Here is a 14,716-nt window from a genome sequence, read left to right on the forward strand (position 1 = left end):
GTTTGTAAATATCTGGTTTCAACTGTATATTTGATGATTGTCAGCACAAAGAGGGAGAGAGAGGAGCAGAGAGGGAGATGGAGAACGAGGACAGAACAGAGATGAACAAGAGCAGGTGAGACACACATGTTAGTCAAATGGTTGCTTACTAAAAGTATCACTGTATCATAGGTACTCATGTATCTCGTACCTAGTGTTTCTTTTTAGGTTTGCTATTTTTCAAATTCTATATTTATTAAGTTCTGCAGGCTTGTTTGCACAACAAGGCTAAATAATTATATAAACTTTTCTCAATCTAAATATTGTACTTTGGTAGAATTAAATAAATAAGTGTAGTGCAGGTCTATGATGATTTTTAGTGCTACTATCATCTAGTTCTGATTGTGGTTATGTCTTGGTTAAGTCCTCAGTAATCCTGCTTTTGAACTGTTGTAGTCCTGTTTTAATTCTGGATCAGTTCTGGGTCTGGTTGAATTGGGGTTTAGTCCCTGTGTCTTGATACAGCCCCGACTTCGTTCTGTCTTGCTGCTCAATTAAAAAACTAGTTTAAGGTGTCCTGCATGTGTGATATATATATTTCCCTATATGAAGTCATTCTTTTTTGAACAAAACTCAAAACACAGCCTATTAATCTTTCAGTCATTTCTACACCCCCCCCCCCCCCCTCAAAAAAAAAAAAAAAATCCCACATGCATACTACCCTTTAGGGCTAAGCCCCGGGTGTTTCGAATGTCTGGCTCCTCCTCTGATAAGGACCATAAATGGCACCTGTAAGAGACGTGGTTATGAAGCGGATTTCAAACTCCAGGCTATCAGTCACACAGTAAAACTTGGGAACAGAGCAGCTGTAAAATCTGTCTGTCTTTGTTATTACGCTCAGCGTCTTTTAGTTTACATTTTGACTGCACAATTGTGAGCTCTTTGTTTAGCACAAAAACAACCTTGTTTTCTTTTATTTATGGAGCATTATTATTTAATGAATGCAGCTCCATAGCTTACCAAAGTCGTACTCAAACATTTTTGACAGATTGCTGAACGCCGTGTTATATCGCCATCCAGCTAAAAAATATCGAGATATGAATTTTGGGTCATATCGCCCAGCCCTATTAGGTAACGTCCCTGAACGCAGCTCATCTCATCTTACAGCAAATCTGCACGACCATGTGAAACAATGATAAAAACATAAACATCCATGGCCCTGCCAGCTCATGCTCATACATTATCTGAAGTGGTTTGACATCTCTGAATATAAATATTAATGAGTCCACAGGCACACCAGCGCCTGGTGGGTCATGGAGTTTTTAAAACTCCGTGTTCAGCCTCTACACTGAGCTATATTTGTCCCGAATACACAGAACCAAGCAGTTATGTTCTCATTATAGTGCGTTAACATGTTCTTTTTTAAGATAAATATATTCTTGAAACCACAAAGTCATCAAACTGGCGTTTTCAGTGAGGCCGTTTTAAAAAAAACAACAAAAAAAACAAAACACAAGTGGTCAAAACCACAAAGATGTTTTTATCCTGCTCAGAGGACTCCTGTCGGTCTGGGAGGACAAAGCAAATCAGCACGGATGTGCAACGCTCTCAAGAATTTTAAAATCAAATCTGGGACTGAGGAAGCCAGCGAAAGAGGAAGTCGGAGCTAATGTAATGTAGGAGCTACAACTCGTCTTTGGCATTCAGCATCAGCTGGAGGCGGACTGCTAAATTGGATAATGTGATGGTCTTCTGGAATCATGCGAAGATAAATCTCCCTCAAGTGCCGGTTCAAACATTTCTGCAGCAGCGTATGAAACACAACGTGAAAGGAGGCGCCGTGTTGAGCCTGCAGATGATCATCATAAACAATATGAAGCTTCTCTGTAGGCTTAAATGAATGAAAGGCTTCTCCTCTTTCTTACGGTGCTTTAGAGTGATTGGCTGTAAAACCACTTTCCTGTTTGTTTTTTTAAATACTTGACATTTTAAAAGGATAAAAAGGGAAAAAGGGGGGAAAAACATCATTTATATATAAAAACAAACATGCCATCTGAATGGGGGGGCAGGGATAGGATAGGAGTACATTATATGTATCCAAATACATCCACATGTTTTTACATGCCGCCTTACAAGAAAGAAAAAGGATGTTTATAATTTCCAGCCATATCTCAATAGCTCAAACGCTTCCTCCTTAATTTTGGGGACATTCTTCCTGTAAACTTAACTTTCTGTATCATATTTTTCTATTTAATTAATTCAGGAGGTTTTAATGTTTTTCCAACCTTCTGCTTCGGTGCCATCCCTCTAATAAATAGATCTCATCTTGATTTTGGGAGATTTGACAGTGCGCAACAAATTTAAATGATCAAAACGGGAAAACACAAATATTTTATAAATATGCCAAAAGTTTATTTATAACTAAAAATTATGTTGTTAAATATTCACATTTTTAAACCCAAATTTGAGCCGGACTTCTCTACAATTAATTAATTAATCAAGCAACAACGTTCAACCACTAAAACCACTTTTACCTTCAGGAGTAACTCGAATCAATAACCAAAGAATTAAAGGCCACATTTCATGTGTTTGGCTGACAATCTGAACTGTAGCTGTAATTATTTATCTTACAAGCTGTTTTATTTCTGCAAAATATTCTTGAACACAATTCGAGCACTAATTATTTTCCATTCATTTCCATTTTGGATTTACTTTTTTCACTCGTCCACATCATTAAAATTTTCTGTTACTAAAATCTGTAAATCTGATGTTTTAATAATTTGACTTTTTCACATTTTTTACTCATGTTTTTCTTCTTTTACTGTTTCACTTCATTTTTCAGCCCTTTTGTAGCAGCATTTGCAGATCAAGTTGTCTGCAGCTCTTAACAGTGGCTGCTCAGCAGGAAACGGTTGTGACTAGCTGATAAACATAGTGTGAAGTCAGAAGAGACTAAAAGCAGAACAAAAAGAAATAAGTACATAAAGTGACCTTTGTATTTAAGTGGCCATAAACAACTTCAAATTCACGATAATGAAGCTCTTTAAATGCTAAACGTGTGAATACTACGCTTGATAAAAACTTAAAGAGTGAGGGAATCTCACATAGACACTTATAGCTAAAGATTAGGAGCTCCATAGTTTCCTCAAAGTCCCAGAATGTATTTATTTTAAAACTTGTGTGCCCAATATAATTTATTATGAATTCAAATGAGTCTCAAACAACTTCAGATGCACAAAGCCGCTGCATAATAATGACAGCTCAGCTAATCAAGGTTTATTTTTACCTTGGCTTGTCTTACAGAGGTTCTGTTGCATGCAAACATCATTTGCTTTGCAAAGGCGTAAATGATTCCCGCTGATAACAATCCCATGTCTATCTGTAAGAGCAGCACGATTTTAATTGTAAGACATTCAGAGGCGAAAATAAACTTGATTAGCTGAGCTCACGCCATTAGGCGCCAAGTATGTGCATCAGGGACACAAGATTAAAAAAAATACCATCTTAATAAACCTTAAGGGGACCTATAAAAGCTGAGATTCAAATAAAGTTTCCATGATACCAGAAAAAAAATGCAAGTAAGGGTCATGTGGAAGTGAGCTAAAATGCACACTAGCATCTCCAAACACTGAACAGAGCAGCCAAGCGGATTAGCAGCTGGTATTACCACATTAAAAGCCGTTACTAGGAGAGCTAAAACTATTATGAGATAAGGGCTTTGGTTTTAGAGCCACAATCCTATAACACCGCTAACACACCATATGCTGGCATCGTGACAGAGTTGGTGAGAATACCTGTCAGAAGGTTAGCATATTAGCATCTACAGTAGTGCAAAAAAAGTACACCTTCTTCACTTTTACATAACAGGACATAATGAAATATAATTTGGTACCTTACCAGATTACCGAAATAAAATAAAAAAAACCTCAGGTGATCAACAACATGACAGATTACACTATTTTATTATTTATTCAACAAAAACTCAAAGTCCAGAAGCAGTGAAAAACTAAGTACACCCTGTGGCTAAACATTTTGTAGAACCACGTTTAGCAGCAATAACGGGAAGTAATCATTTTCTGTATGGCTTTATCGGTCTCTCACATCGTTTTGAAGGAGTTAATGGCCGACAGCAAGGTGCTCAGGTCTTGTGGATGCAAAATCCCAACCGACACTTCTCCATCACCTTGCTTAACAGTTGGTATGAGGCATTTGTGCAGATATTCTGTGCATTAGAGATTTGAGAGGTAGGTAATACTTTCAAACAAGCTATACTTGTTGTGTCTTTTTCTAAATGTACTCTCATGAACTTTAACTTTTAACATGCTAACTGAGGCCTGTAGAGTCCGAGATGTGGCTAATTCTTCTAAGCATGGCAACACTACAAGAGCTTAAATGGTTTCCACTTGTAAATACTCTTTCTCACTGTACAGTGACAGACTTCATATTGTTTGGTAATGATTTTAAAACCCTTCTCAGATTGATGGGCAGCAGCAGTCTTTGCAGATATCGGTCCTCCTCTGCAGGGTGTGAACACATCTTACTGCTTCAGACCATCAAACTGCCAAAATCTCACTTTTATGGAGGTGCTCTACTTGCTGATAATCAGCTAATCAAGTGCATTTGAATTGGAAGCTCCTGGCTGCTACTCATCCTTTTAATTCCTGTAGATGTAATCAGTGTTTTTTTTTTTTACACACTACTTCTAGATTTTTTCCTAATTTTTCTAAATTAAAACAGTGAAATATATCAAGTGTTGCTATTCATCTGAAGTTTTATTTATCTAATTTTAAAACCTGCCAAGGACCAGATTGTTTTTATTATGTCCTGATACATAAAACCTTAGAACTGACAGAGGGTGTACTTTCCTTTTCTAATGTGAAGCTGAGCTGTTAGCGATTAGCTCAGAGATTCTTAATATTCTCATGTTGGCTCATGTTTAGCTTTAGAAGTCGTTGGAAAACATCAGTGGTAATCAAGTATGACTTGATCAGCCATTCAGTACGTGCTCTGTAACAGAGTAAGGAGAAGTTGGAAGACAGGTGGAAAATGTGGGCAAGGAAATACTTGAGAACCACAGTGAGAAGGGGGCAGATCAGCATGGCAGGGCACAAAAGAAGTGCAGCGAGTTTTGTAGTGAATAATTCACACAGCCAACAGCAGTGCAGCAGCCATTGGTCCATTATGTAAAAAATCCTACCAGGATAAAACAGTGAACGAGGCGTAGGCGTCACCACCCACCACTAGAGACGTTTTTGGCAGAGCAGAGTGAGCTCTAACAGTTTGTTCTGATTCTCATGGGCGTATAAGGAGCTCGCAACTGTTTTACACTTAATTCTCGCTGTCAGATTTCTTTAAGTTTGCTCTTTGTGCGCTAATATCAAACAGAGTTACAACATGTTTAACAGCAAACACGTTCACGGCACCAGATGAACATCTGAAAGCACTTAAAGACAAACGTTTGATTGTTTAGTAAGAGCTCAAATATCTAACTTATGTCATCGACTCTTTTTCTTCTTATTCTTATCCTCTGACATGCAATCACTGCAACAACCAGTTCAGCTCCAGTGCTGACAAACAAAGACTGAAAATACACGCCTTGCATTACTGTAGCAGAGGTGTATGTTGAAACCCTACACATGGTGCTGCACATTACAGTTTTGACAAATCACAAATTTAACCAAAAGAAATTACTAATTCATATTTTGCTAAACTACAACATTAATTAGAAGAAACTCGTGGATTCTCACTGTCATGTATTCTTGAGCCACCCCTCATTTCTTTATATATTTACAGGAAAATGGGAAATAGGTGGACAAATTTTGCGAATATATACATAGACATATAGTATAAAAGGCAAAAAGAGAGTTTGTCATTATTTGGACGACCACCTTTGTTTTTCAACACAGTCTGAACTCTCTTAGGCCGATCCATGACATAGGCTACGTTCACACTGCAGGCGAAAGCGCATCAAATCCGACTTTTTTGACCCTATGTGACCCATATCCGATCATGGTTTGACAGTGTGAACAGCACAAATCCGACATTTTCAAATCCGACCTCACTTTCGTATGTGGTACTGAATCCGATACATATCTGAAGTTTTAGAAAGCGGTTGCTGTTTGAACGGTCATGTCGCATTAAATCCGTCTTTTACGTCACTGACACAAGACAGACGGCAATTATCAGCGCCGGAGAAAACATCGCGAACGCTTCCTGGCCATCCGGTGTAGATGTCAGTGAAACTGTTGGGAAGACAACGTTGGAGAAACGTGAACACTTTATTTGTACTGTATAATCTGCAGATTCTGACAGAAATCTGCAACTATCCTTTGAAGCACCGCTCCTCTCTAAAACAGCAATACGGATAATTATTAGGCCATATGTAAATAACAAAATAACTTTATAACTTAAAGCAAAATTGGGAAACGTAAAGTCCGAAGCAGTCAAACAGTACTGTTTGCTCTGGGTCTAAACAGAGCGCGTTGTGTGTGACGTCTTCTTTTGCGCATGCGGGCCGCTTTGAGCGTTCACACTAGAGCGCGTTTGCTGTCGCATTTTATTTGTAGTGTGAACGAGCAGACAAAAAAAATCGGATTTGATCCAAAAAATTGGAATTGAGCATTAAGACCTGCAGTGTGAACGTAGTCTTAGTGTTACATTGCGTTTGGGAGCATTGTCATGCTAAAAGGTGAAACCATTACCGATCAGACACGTTTCAGCTGGTGTTGGATGGAGGATCAAAATCTGATTGCACTTTTCTGTGTTGATACTTTCATCAAATTTGACAACACCAACACCTCTGACTGAAAAACAGCCCAAACCATGACAATTGTACCTCTCTCCTGACCTCCTCTGCACAAGTTGATGATGATAATTTATCCGTAAATTTCAATTAACCAATTCCTCTCACCTGTTGCTACTGGTTTTCAGTTTGGCAGAGCTTAACCTTTGGCCTGCTTTTCATAAATGTTTACTTTTATACAGTCTATTAATAAACTTTGCTCTTCATTTGTGTGTGTGTGTGTGTGTGTGTGTGTGTGTGTGTGTGTGTGTGTGTGTGTGTGTGTGTGTGTGTGTGTGTGTAGTGGTGGTTTTGTCTTAATATTTCAAGCTAACAGGAAGCAGGAGCCATTAGGTGACAGTATCAGTATCAAAAACATATTTCTATATTTATACCTTCTTGAATTTCCTGCATTTCGTTTCAGTCTTTGCCTGAATCACCTTTTCTTTTTTTGTATGACAAACTTTTGAGCCTCGATATCCTGAAATATATCGGAGTTTTAATAGAAAAGAGTCAAAGGGAAAGGCCATGCAGTGATTAAAATACTTGAAAAATCCTGAAATAAAGATATTTGAGGAAAAAAATGCTACGTCATGAAAGCCAATCAGCTGGGATTCTCCCCACAGGCTGTGGATTCGCCTGACGCCACTGATGTTCAGAAATAGAAAACAAGCTTACCAACTGTGGTTACATTTTGCTTTTACAGAGTCGGAGGAAAAAAATGAAAGGCATCATGGTCAAGTTTTGAAAATCTGTTTCTATAACTTGATTTCAGCTCTCTTGGTCGTGCTCCTCTTGCCCCGTTGGCTGTTGGAGCGACTTTTTGTGGGTTTGATGAAAACACACCAACTGTGGACAGCTACCCTGACAGGATCTTGAGGACCAGGGGAAAAATATGAACTGAATGAAATTAAGCGAGTGATCCTTTACTGACCCTTATTTCAATCAGCTTAGATCCTTTTCTTTTTTAAAGTAAAAGACAGAAGTGACAGGAGCAGGCTAGTGGGTATGCTGCTGTATGTTTTAACACTTATCCCACTAAGATAAAGTCTTACCTCTGTGATTTATTTATTTATTTTTTACAATTTTGGAGAAAATTGTTGCTTTTGTATCTGTTTTTCTCTAAACTGAATCTTAATCATTGACTCTCAAGCGAGCCTCCTGCAAATATAGAGCTGTTAGACGTAAACAAAGGCCTACCTCGCACATCTGGAGCTGAAAGAGACGCCGTTCCTTCTCCATCTCCTCTGCGATTTCGGCCCCGGTGATCTCGGTGCGGATCATCCCATGCTGCTTGGCGTGCTCTCGCTTCTCCTTCTCTATCTTTGTACTGACAAAAAAAACCACAGGACTAATCATTACAAGGGCTACATTTCTAAATGTGACCTTTATTTGTTTTTCGCATTAGGTTTGCGTGCTGTAAATTCTGTGATACTCTTTAAGGGCCCCTGCAGAACTGCTGTAATATCAATAAAGCTTGACTCATAATGACAAACAGCGCAGATACAACAGCACACTTAAGTTATCCACTTACAACTTGGCTTCGTAGTCCTTCCACGCTTTGTCAAAGGGCTTCTTTATGTCCTGCAGAAACACAGAAGAACAAGAATCAGCAAACTACAAAGGAGGTCACAGGAGGGACGGAGTTATTTGAAGAGTTGGATCGCTGCTTGAGGCCCAGCAAATGCTTCACTACACTCTCGATTTATGGCCTCAATGCCCAACGAGCACCCACGCCCCTCCTTGTACCTCAAACATCAAGAGTTCATGGCCCAGTTATTCGCCTTAAACAACACAAAAGCAGTGTTTACTTCAGCCAGATTTACAGTGTGATCTTTAGTTTCTTCTCTAAACTCCCCCGTCTATCCTCCAAGTCTCTTAATCACAGGCACACAACTTGAAATTGATAGAGAGATGGGCTGACCGGCCATCTATCCCCCTGCCCCACTGAGATGTACTATTAGGGGCCCCGGAAGAGTCGAGAGAGAGAAAAAAGGAGGAAGAAGAGAAATTGTTTTTAAAGTAAATCTTACCCCTTTCACGCCTTTCAGATCACCCTTCAGCAGCGAGTCCAGGGTGAAGATCACATTGTGGCTGAGGCTTTGGAGCTGAAAGAGACAAGAGGAGGAGGAGGGAGAGGATTTATAATGAGGAGAGAAAACTTAGTTCGTATATCAAACCATAGCATCAGAGGCAGACGTTAAAGGGACTGCCAAGTAAAACCACAAAAAGAACCAACAATGAAATTCTATTACAAACAAGTATTGTCTGTGCAGCCAGAGCTCGATATAACTCACTCTGCTGTGCCACAGATCTGTCCAAAAGTATTAAAACACCGGGTTAAATGTTCCTTACTCATGAGCATAGCAAGTCTAACCATAAATACACTGTAGGTTACAATCCTGCTACTAAACCTTCAGCCACCAGAGGACCAAATGTTTATTTACTGCAATCCACAGCTGAAAATAGACCTTGCTAAATTCTTGGGTAACATTAAAAACTGCAGCCCCCAGGTACATTTAGGACGACTCATACTATTACACCACAACTCATGCATTGTTTATAGTAGTGCAAATGGGGCTGCACGATTAATCGTTAGAAAATCGTGATCTCAATTCATACTTATGTGCGATCTCATTTCCAAATGACAACGATTTTAAAAAAAAAGAAAAAAAGAAAAAAAAAGAAAAAGACGACGACGATTGTACCGCATTTTGATCCGGGATGTAATCTGCATGAAAACAAGCGCTCACTCTTCCTGCTCAACAAATGACAAGGGCGGAGCCTTATACCACGTGATACAGAAGCTGTGCCGTGTGATGCTAAAATTAGCAGGGAAAAAACAACGGAGAGCACGTCAGGGATGACGAGCAAGTGACAGGAGAAAATCCGTCCAGGTCAACCACCCAAACATCAATAACGGGAACCTTATACAGCGCTTCCCTATACACGTCGAACTCCCGCAGGCACAAAGAAATTACGGAGGCTATCACTTATCACCTGACCAAAGATATGGCTCCCATCAACACTGTGCAAAACGAGGGATTTAGGAAAATGATCAACACCCTAGACAAACGCTACACAGTGCCGTCCCGCAACTATTTTTCTATTGTTGCACTACCTGCTCTATACACGCAGCGTCGAGCAAAGGTGGAGACGGAATTTCAAGCAGTACAACATTTTGCGCCAAAGACAAAATGTGAGACATTTAACCAGTGTATTTATGTTTATTTATTGTTTTTATGTTCAGTCTCAACTGTTACGAAGTTGATGTGCAGTTAATAAGTGCAATAAATATTTATACTGGAAAAGAAAATCGTGAGAGAATCGTGATCTCAATTCTAAGCCAAAAAATCGTGATTCTCATTTTATGCAAAATCGTGCAGCCCTAAGTGCAAGGGTAATTTTATCCCATTGCCAGGTTATTGCTAGGCAACGTGATGACGTCATAATATAGTTAAGGACCTTCAGGGTCCTAAGATGTACCTGTGTGCCAAGTTGGGCTGTTGAACACGTGATTGAGTAGGGCGGGTTGCAAACAAAGACAAAGTCACACACATATGATAGAAAAATATTGCAACAGACATGTCGGTTTTAGCTAATATGATGTCCAACAAGTGCCGACAGCATACTCAACGTTACACACAGGAAGAAACTTGGGGTAAACACTGCTGAATGGTGTCAGCACATTGTTGACAAGCAGAGCAGTTTCATTGTTTCAAATGCTCTCAGCAGAATAGAATCACAGCTGTGCAGATACATTAAAAAAATGGGATCACCATCAGTCGCACTTAAAAAAACAACAACGCAGTAATAGTCTGGCTGTACACATCACACAACACCAACAGTAAGGCTTAGACACATTTCAGGCTGCCTGGTGAGTGTTACTGTGTCCACAGGATCTCTCGCTTCTGTGTTTCTCGTTCATTGTCTACTGCCTGTGCAACGCATCCAGAGATGGGACATCTGCATAAACTCTAGATTATTTTATGCAAATGCAATGCATCTGACATGATCCAATGCATCTAGAACAGGAATGTGAAACTCATTTTAAGTCGTGCATAGACGGTCCTGGAACTCCAAATTTAGCATATAAAGTTCTCATTTATTAGAACTAGTTTTCATAAATTGACAGTAAATGTTTAGCATTTGAAAAACTGTCAGTGGGCCGGATCAGAGTCAATTCTGGGCCTTATGTTTGGCACTCCTGTTCTAGGACCTCATGACAAACTCTGAATGTAGTCGTACTCAGGCTCTAAAAAATAACCAACATCTGCGTGACTTCTTCATCACCTCAAACAAACTCAGAAACAAGTTTCACTGAAAGTTTGCAAGCAGTCTCTGATGTTGGTTTCAGTATGGAATCCAGAAGTAGAGATCCTGCAAGAGGTGATCGTCTAATCAGTTTCAGCTCAGTGTTTGCATGAAGCTGCAGACGTGAGAGCACCTGTCCAACATCTATCATGACTGTCTAGTGTAATATTTACTCTTAGCAGTAGGAGTTCATAAAGATGACATGAAATTATTGCAGCCCACCACAACACTGCCAGTTTCTCCTGTTGGGAAAGGAGCTCTCCCATCGAATGTCCAGTGCCGGGAAGTCGAGTCATCTCTTGTGTGCCCCACTTTTTGTTTCCACTATTCCAGTTAGCACTGCGTGGTTTAATTGCTAAAGGCTGTGGCAGCAAATCACCAGCTTTGTCTGCTACTGGGTCATGGAGTGTTGAATACAACTTTTACTGGGGGCTAGACTATAATGGGAATTGGCAACCAGCTCCGATTTGTTCAATAAATCAGGATTAGTAACATCAAACATGTCGGTGGAGTTTTTGCACAGCTGATTCACATACAAGCTTTCAACATTATGTTAAAAAAAAAAAGCTAAACACATAAGTAGGACCATTTTTTAACAAACAAATAAAATCAGGGATCAATAAGAAAACTGATAAACAATGAATCCTGAGTCAGATTAAAGTAATGAGCATGAATCAAAACCAAAGCGGGGGATGTGAAACTAAAACAATGAGTTGAAAAATGCTAAAACGGTCCGCAGTTAAGTAATAAGTACAAACCATTCCTTCCACTTTACACACAGGCCTTTGATCCCATTAAAATGAAATGAAAAAGCACAGTTTTAAAGCAGTGCATCTTCAGTGCATCTTTGGATTTGAGAGAAAAACAAAACAGCACCAGCCTTGTTTTTTTAACCTTCACTGCACTTTATCAACACATTCCTGCTGCAGCTGGCTGAAGCAACGAGCAAACGCCACAGGAAAATGGCGCACATGCAAGTGAGTCCGTCAAAGAACGATGTCTGCAGCAGCTCGGGTTGCCGCAGCTAGGCTCAGCAGCTCTAACCATTAGGATCAGCAAGGTCACTCACAACACCACTAAGCATTTAAGTCCCGTTGTTGCTGTTAGCCAAGTCCACAGCGCCTCACTGCAGCGTTCGAGGAAGTAAACAATGCTTAATGGGCGCTAATGTGCTTCTTAAGTGCCTGTCTTGCATATGCTATTGTCAGAATCAATCTTTCATTGGCCGGCTGCCGATGTGCTCTAACAGCCATCCTGGAAACTGTCACTGTCTTCTCAGAAGGAAAACAGAGAAGAAGACACAGAAAAGCTGCTTCTATCTGTTTGCGAAATCCTTAAATTTCAGCTGATGACACATGTAGGACATCTAGGGCAAGCGCCGCTCATCGATACTCATTTGTAGTACACGCACACACCAGCTGCCCTCAGGGCGCCGTTATTGAAGTCTGAAAAATGCACTCGATGAAATACTCAAAATGAAAAAGTCAAGAGATGTTTGCTTCAATATGCAGGCAGCTCAGACAGGTGAGTGATTTAAGGTGGTTTCCACACAAACACGCATGCAGTTGTTCCTGGTGCTGCCAAGTTTATTTATGGAGTCTAATCTCCCCGTGAGCCACACAGGATGAGAGAGAGAGCAAAAGAAAGAGAAAGAGAGAGCGCGTGGTCTGGCTCTTCCAACAACAATCATTCAGAGGATTCAAACAGGACACATTATTCAACAGAAACGTCAGGGGAAATCCACACCAGGCAGATAAGAGCCCGTCTGGTAAGGAAAAAGGTGGATAAAGTCAGCTATACTGTCCAGTCGCCATGATGGTTTTGACTGCGTAGGCGAGAGCAGAGATTGATGAACATGTATTATTCAGCTGGAACCTGTACAAACGCATAACTCAGGTGTTAGCTGCTTCATCCAACCTTTCAATCTTCACCTTTAAACTAAAGTAATCCTAATCTATCCCACTGATCCAAGTGAAGACAGCGAACGTAAGCTGTGTATGGAAAGGATTCCTCTTTCTACCCTTGCATAGACCAGGCCAGCAGTAAAGGCTCTCCAAGCCATTTATTTTAATGACACTTTGAGTGCTGACAGGCTGGACTCACCAGGTTCTTCAGGAGTGCCGACAGTTCCTTGGTGAGGGAAGAGAACTTGACGAAGGCTGTTCCCAGGTCGTGGTTGTCCCGGCTGATGAAGTTGCTGCCAAACTTATCCAGAGCCTGGGCGTAATTGTCTTCATTCTGGACGTGGTCTGTTTAAAGAAGGGGATGGGGCAGTGGTCAGTTTAAATGCTATAACTTTTAATGACATCCTGAGGGGAAAAAACATCAGTGTCCTTCTTCAGGTGCACACACAGCGACCAGGTAGTGAATTATATGTTTTTTTGAATCAGTTTTAGGCTTTAAGTTCCTTAAAAGCTCTTTCTGCTTAGACATTTAATATTTAAGAAGTATAAGCTTATTTAAAAAAAAAAAAAAAAAAAGGAAGTGAAACCTCTTATGTCCTGTTTTGAAACTGTTAAAAAACATCGAGAACAGAAACAAAGCCAGAAACTTTGCTTCTTGGGGCATTTTTCTCCACATCATATCAGAAAATCTTGAGATCCTTTTACATGTTTCTAAGAAAGAAGAATGAGCTTTAATGACCTCTAAAACCCACTCAGAGGAGAGCGCTCGGCTTGCATTATGAGTTCAGAAAAAGAAAAGAAAAGAAAAGACAACACCTCTGATATACCGTAGTTATTGCTACAGTCGCTGACCCACTCTGTATCTAGCTGCAATCAAAAAGAGGTGTCGCACACACCATGTACCACACATTGGCTGTCAGGTATAGGAAGATGAGCCTAAGTGGATGGCAAACGACTCCGAGTGAAATCATCAACCCAGATTCCCAGTCTCCGTCCCAGAGATTTGGGCCAACTCACGCACTTGATCTCAAGTCGCAGCTCTTCACTCGACGAACAGTTCAGAATTCAATTGACAAGACATAAAAAATTAATAACACTTTATTGATAATAATAATAATAATATTATTATTATTATCTTCCAAATAGCAAGAGCGGAAACTTGCCCTGTCATTTCATTGAGGACATTTAACACCTGGAGGCCCTTCACTCAAACCCTTCACATCCCAGTGGCCAAATCCTTGAGTGGGCAGCACTGCGACATTTTTTTTTTTTTTTTTTTAAAGCGGACCCGTTATGCCTTTACTTATTTTCTGTCCGTTTCTGATACATGCTCCGGCCCACTCATCATCACAGTGGACTGTATGTGGCCCATGATGTAAAATGAGTTTGACATCTCTGCTTTAGACTAAACAAAACGCTTGATCAGTGATTACATCGAGTCTTTTCTTATTTAACGACCAATTGCAAATTGCAACCAAATAGTTCCCAGAAGTTGAGACTGCATCACCCACAATCTTTGATTTGACTTGGACTGACTACAGTCACTCTCAGACAACTGCAAACCTTCACCAGTCTAAGCATCATCTAATTTAAAAGCACAGACAGATTCTCAACACGTTGCAGTAAATATGACTCTGTCTGCACCGATGATCATCTGCAACTCATCTCATACTCTGCAACTGGTTCCCAGCTAGGGCTGCCACAAACGATTATTCTGATAGTCGACTAGTCACCGATT

At 40.1% G+C, this 14,716-nt stretch overlaps 1 protein-coding gene across 4 annotated transcripts in view; it reads right to left on the reverse strand.

Moving 5' to 3' along the window:
* Positions 1 to 14,716, reverse strand: part of asap1b (ArfGAP with SH3 domain, ankyrin repeat and PH domain 1b) — an 85,821-nt gene that overhangs the window by 36,020 nt on the left and 35,085 nt on the right. For all 4 annotated transcript variants that reach the window (XM_024803753.2, XM_076888215.1, XM_076888216.1 and 1 more), the window contains exons 3-6: positions 13,178 to 13,323; positions 8,794 to 8,868; positions 8,295 to 8,344; positions 7,961 to 8,090 (exon numbers count right to left, since the gene is read on the reverse strand). In XM_024803753.2, coding sequence (XP_024659521.1) covers positions 7,961 to 8,090; positions 8,295 to 8,344; positions 8,794 to 8,868; positions 13,178 to 13,323 — 401 coding nt within the window. The remainder of the gene's footprint in view (positions 1 to 7,960; positions 8,091 to 8,294; positions 8,345 to 8,793; positions 8,869 to 13,177; positions 13,324 to 14,716) is intronic.

The sequence above is a fragment of the Maylandia zebra genome, linkage group LG9 (assembly GCF_041146795.1).
Source record: "Maylandia zebra isolate NMK-2024a linkage group LG9, Mzebra_GT3a, whole genome shotgun sequence".
Classification (NCBI taxonomy): Eukaryota; Metazoa; Chordata; class Actinopteri; order Cichliformes; family Cichlidae; genus Maylandia; species Maylandia zebra.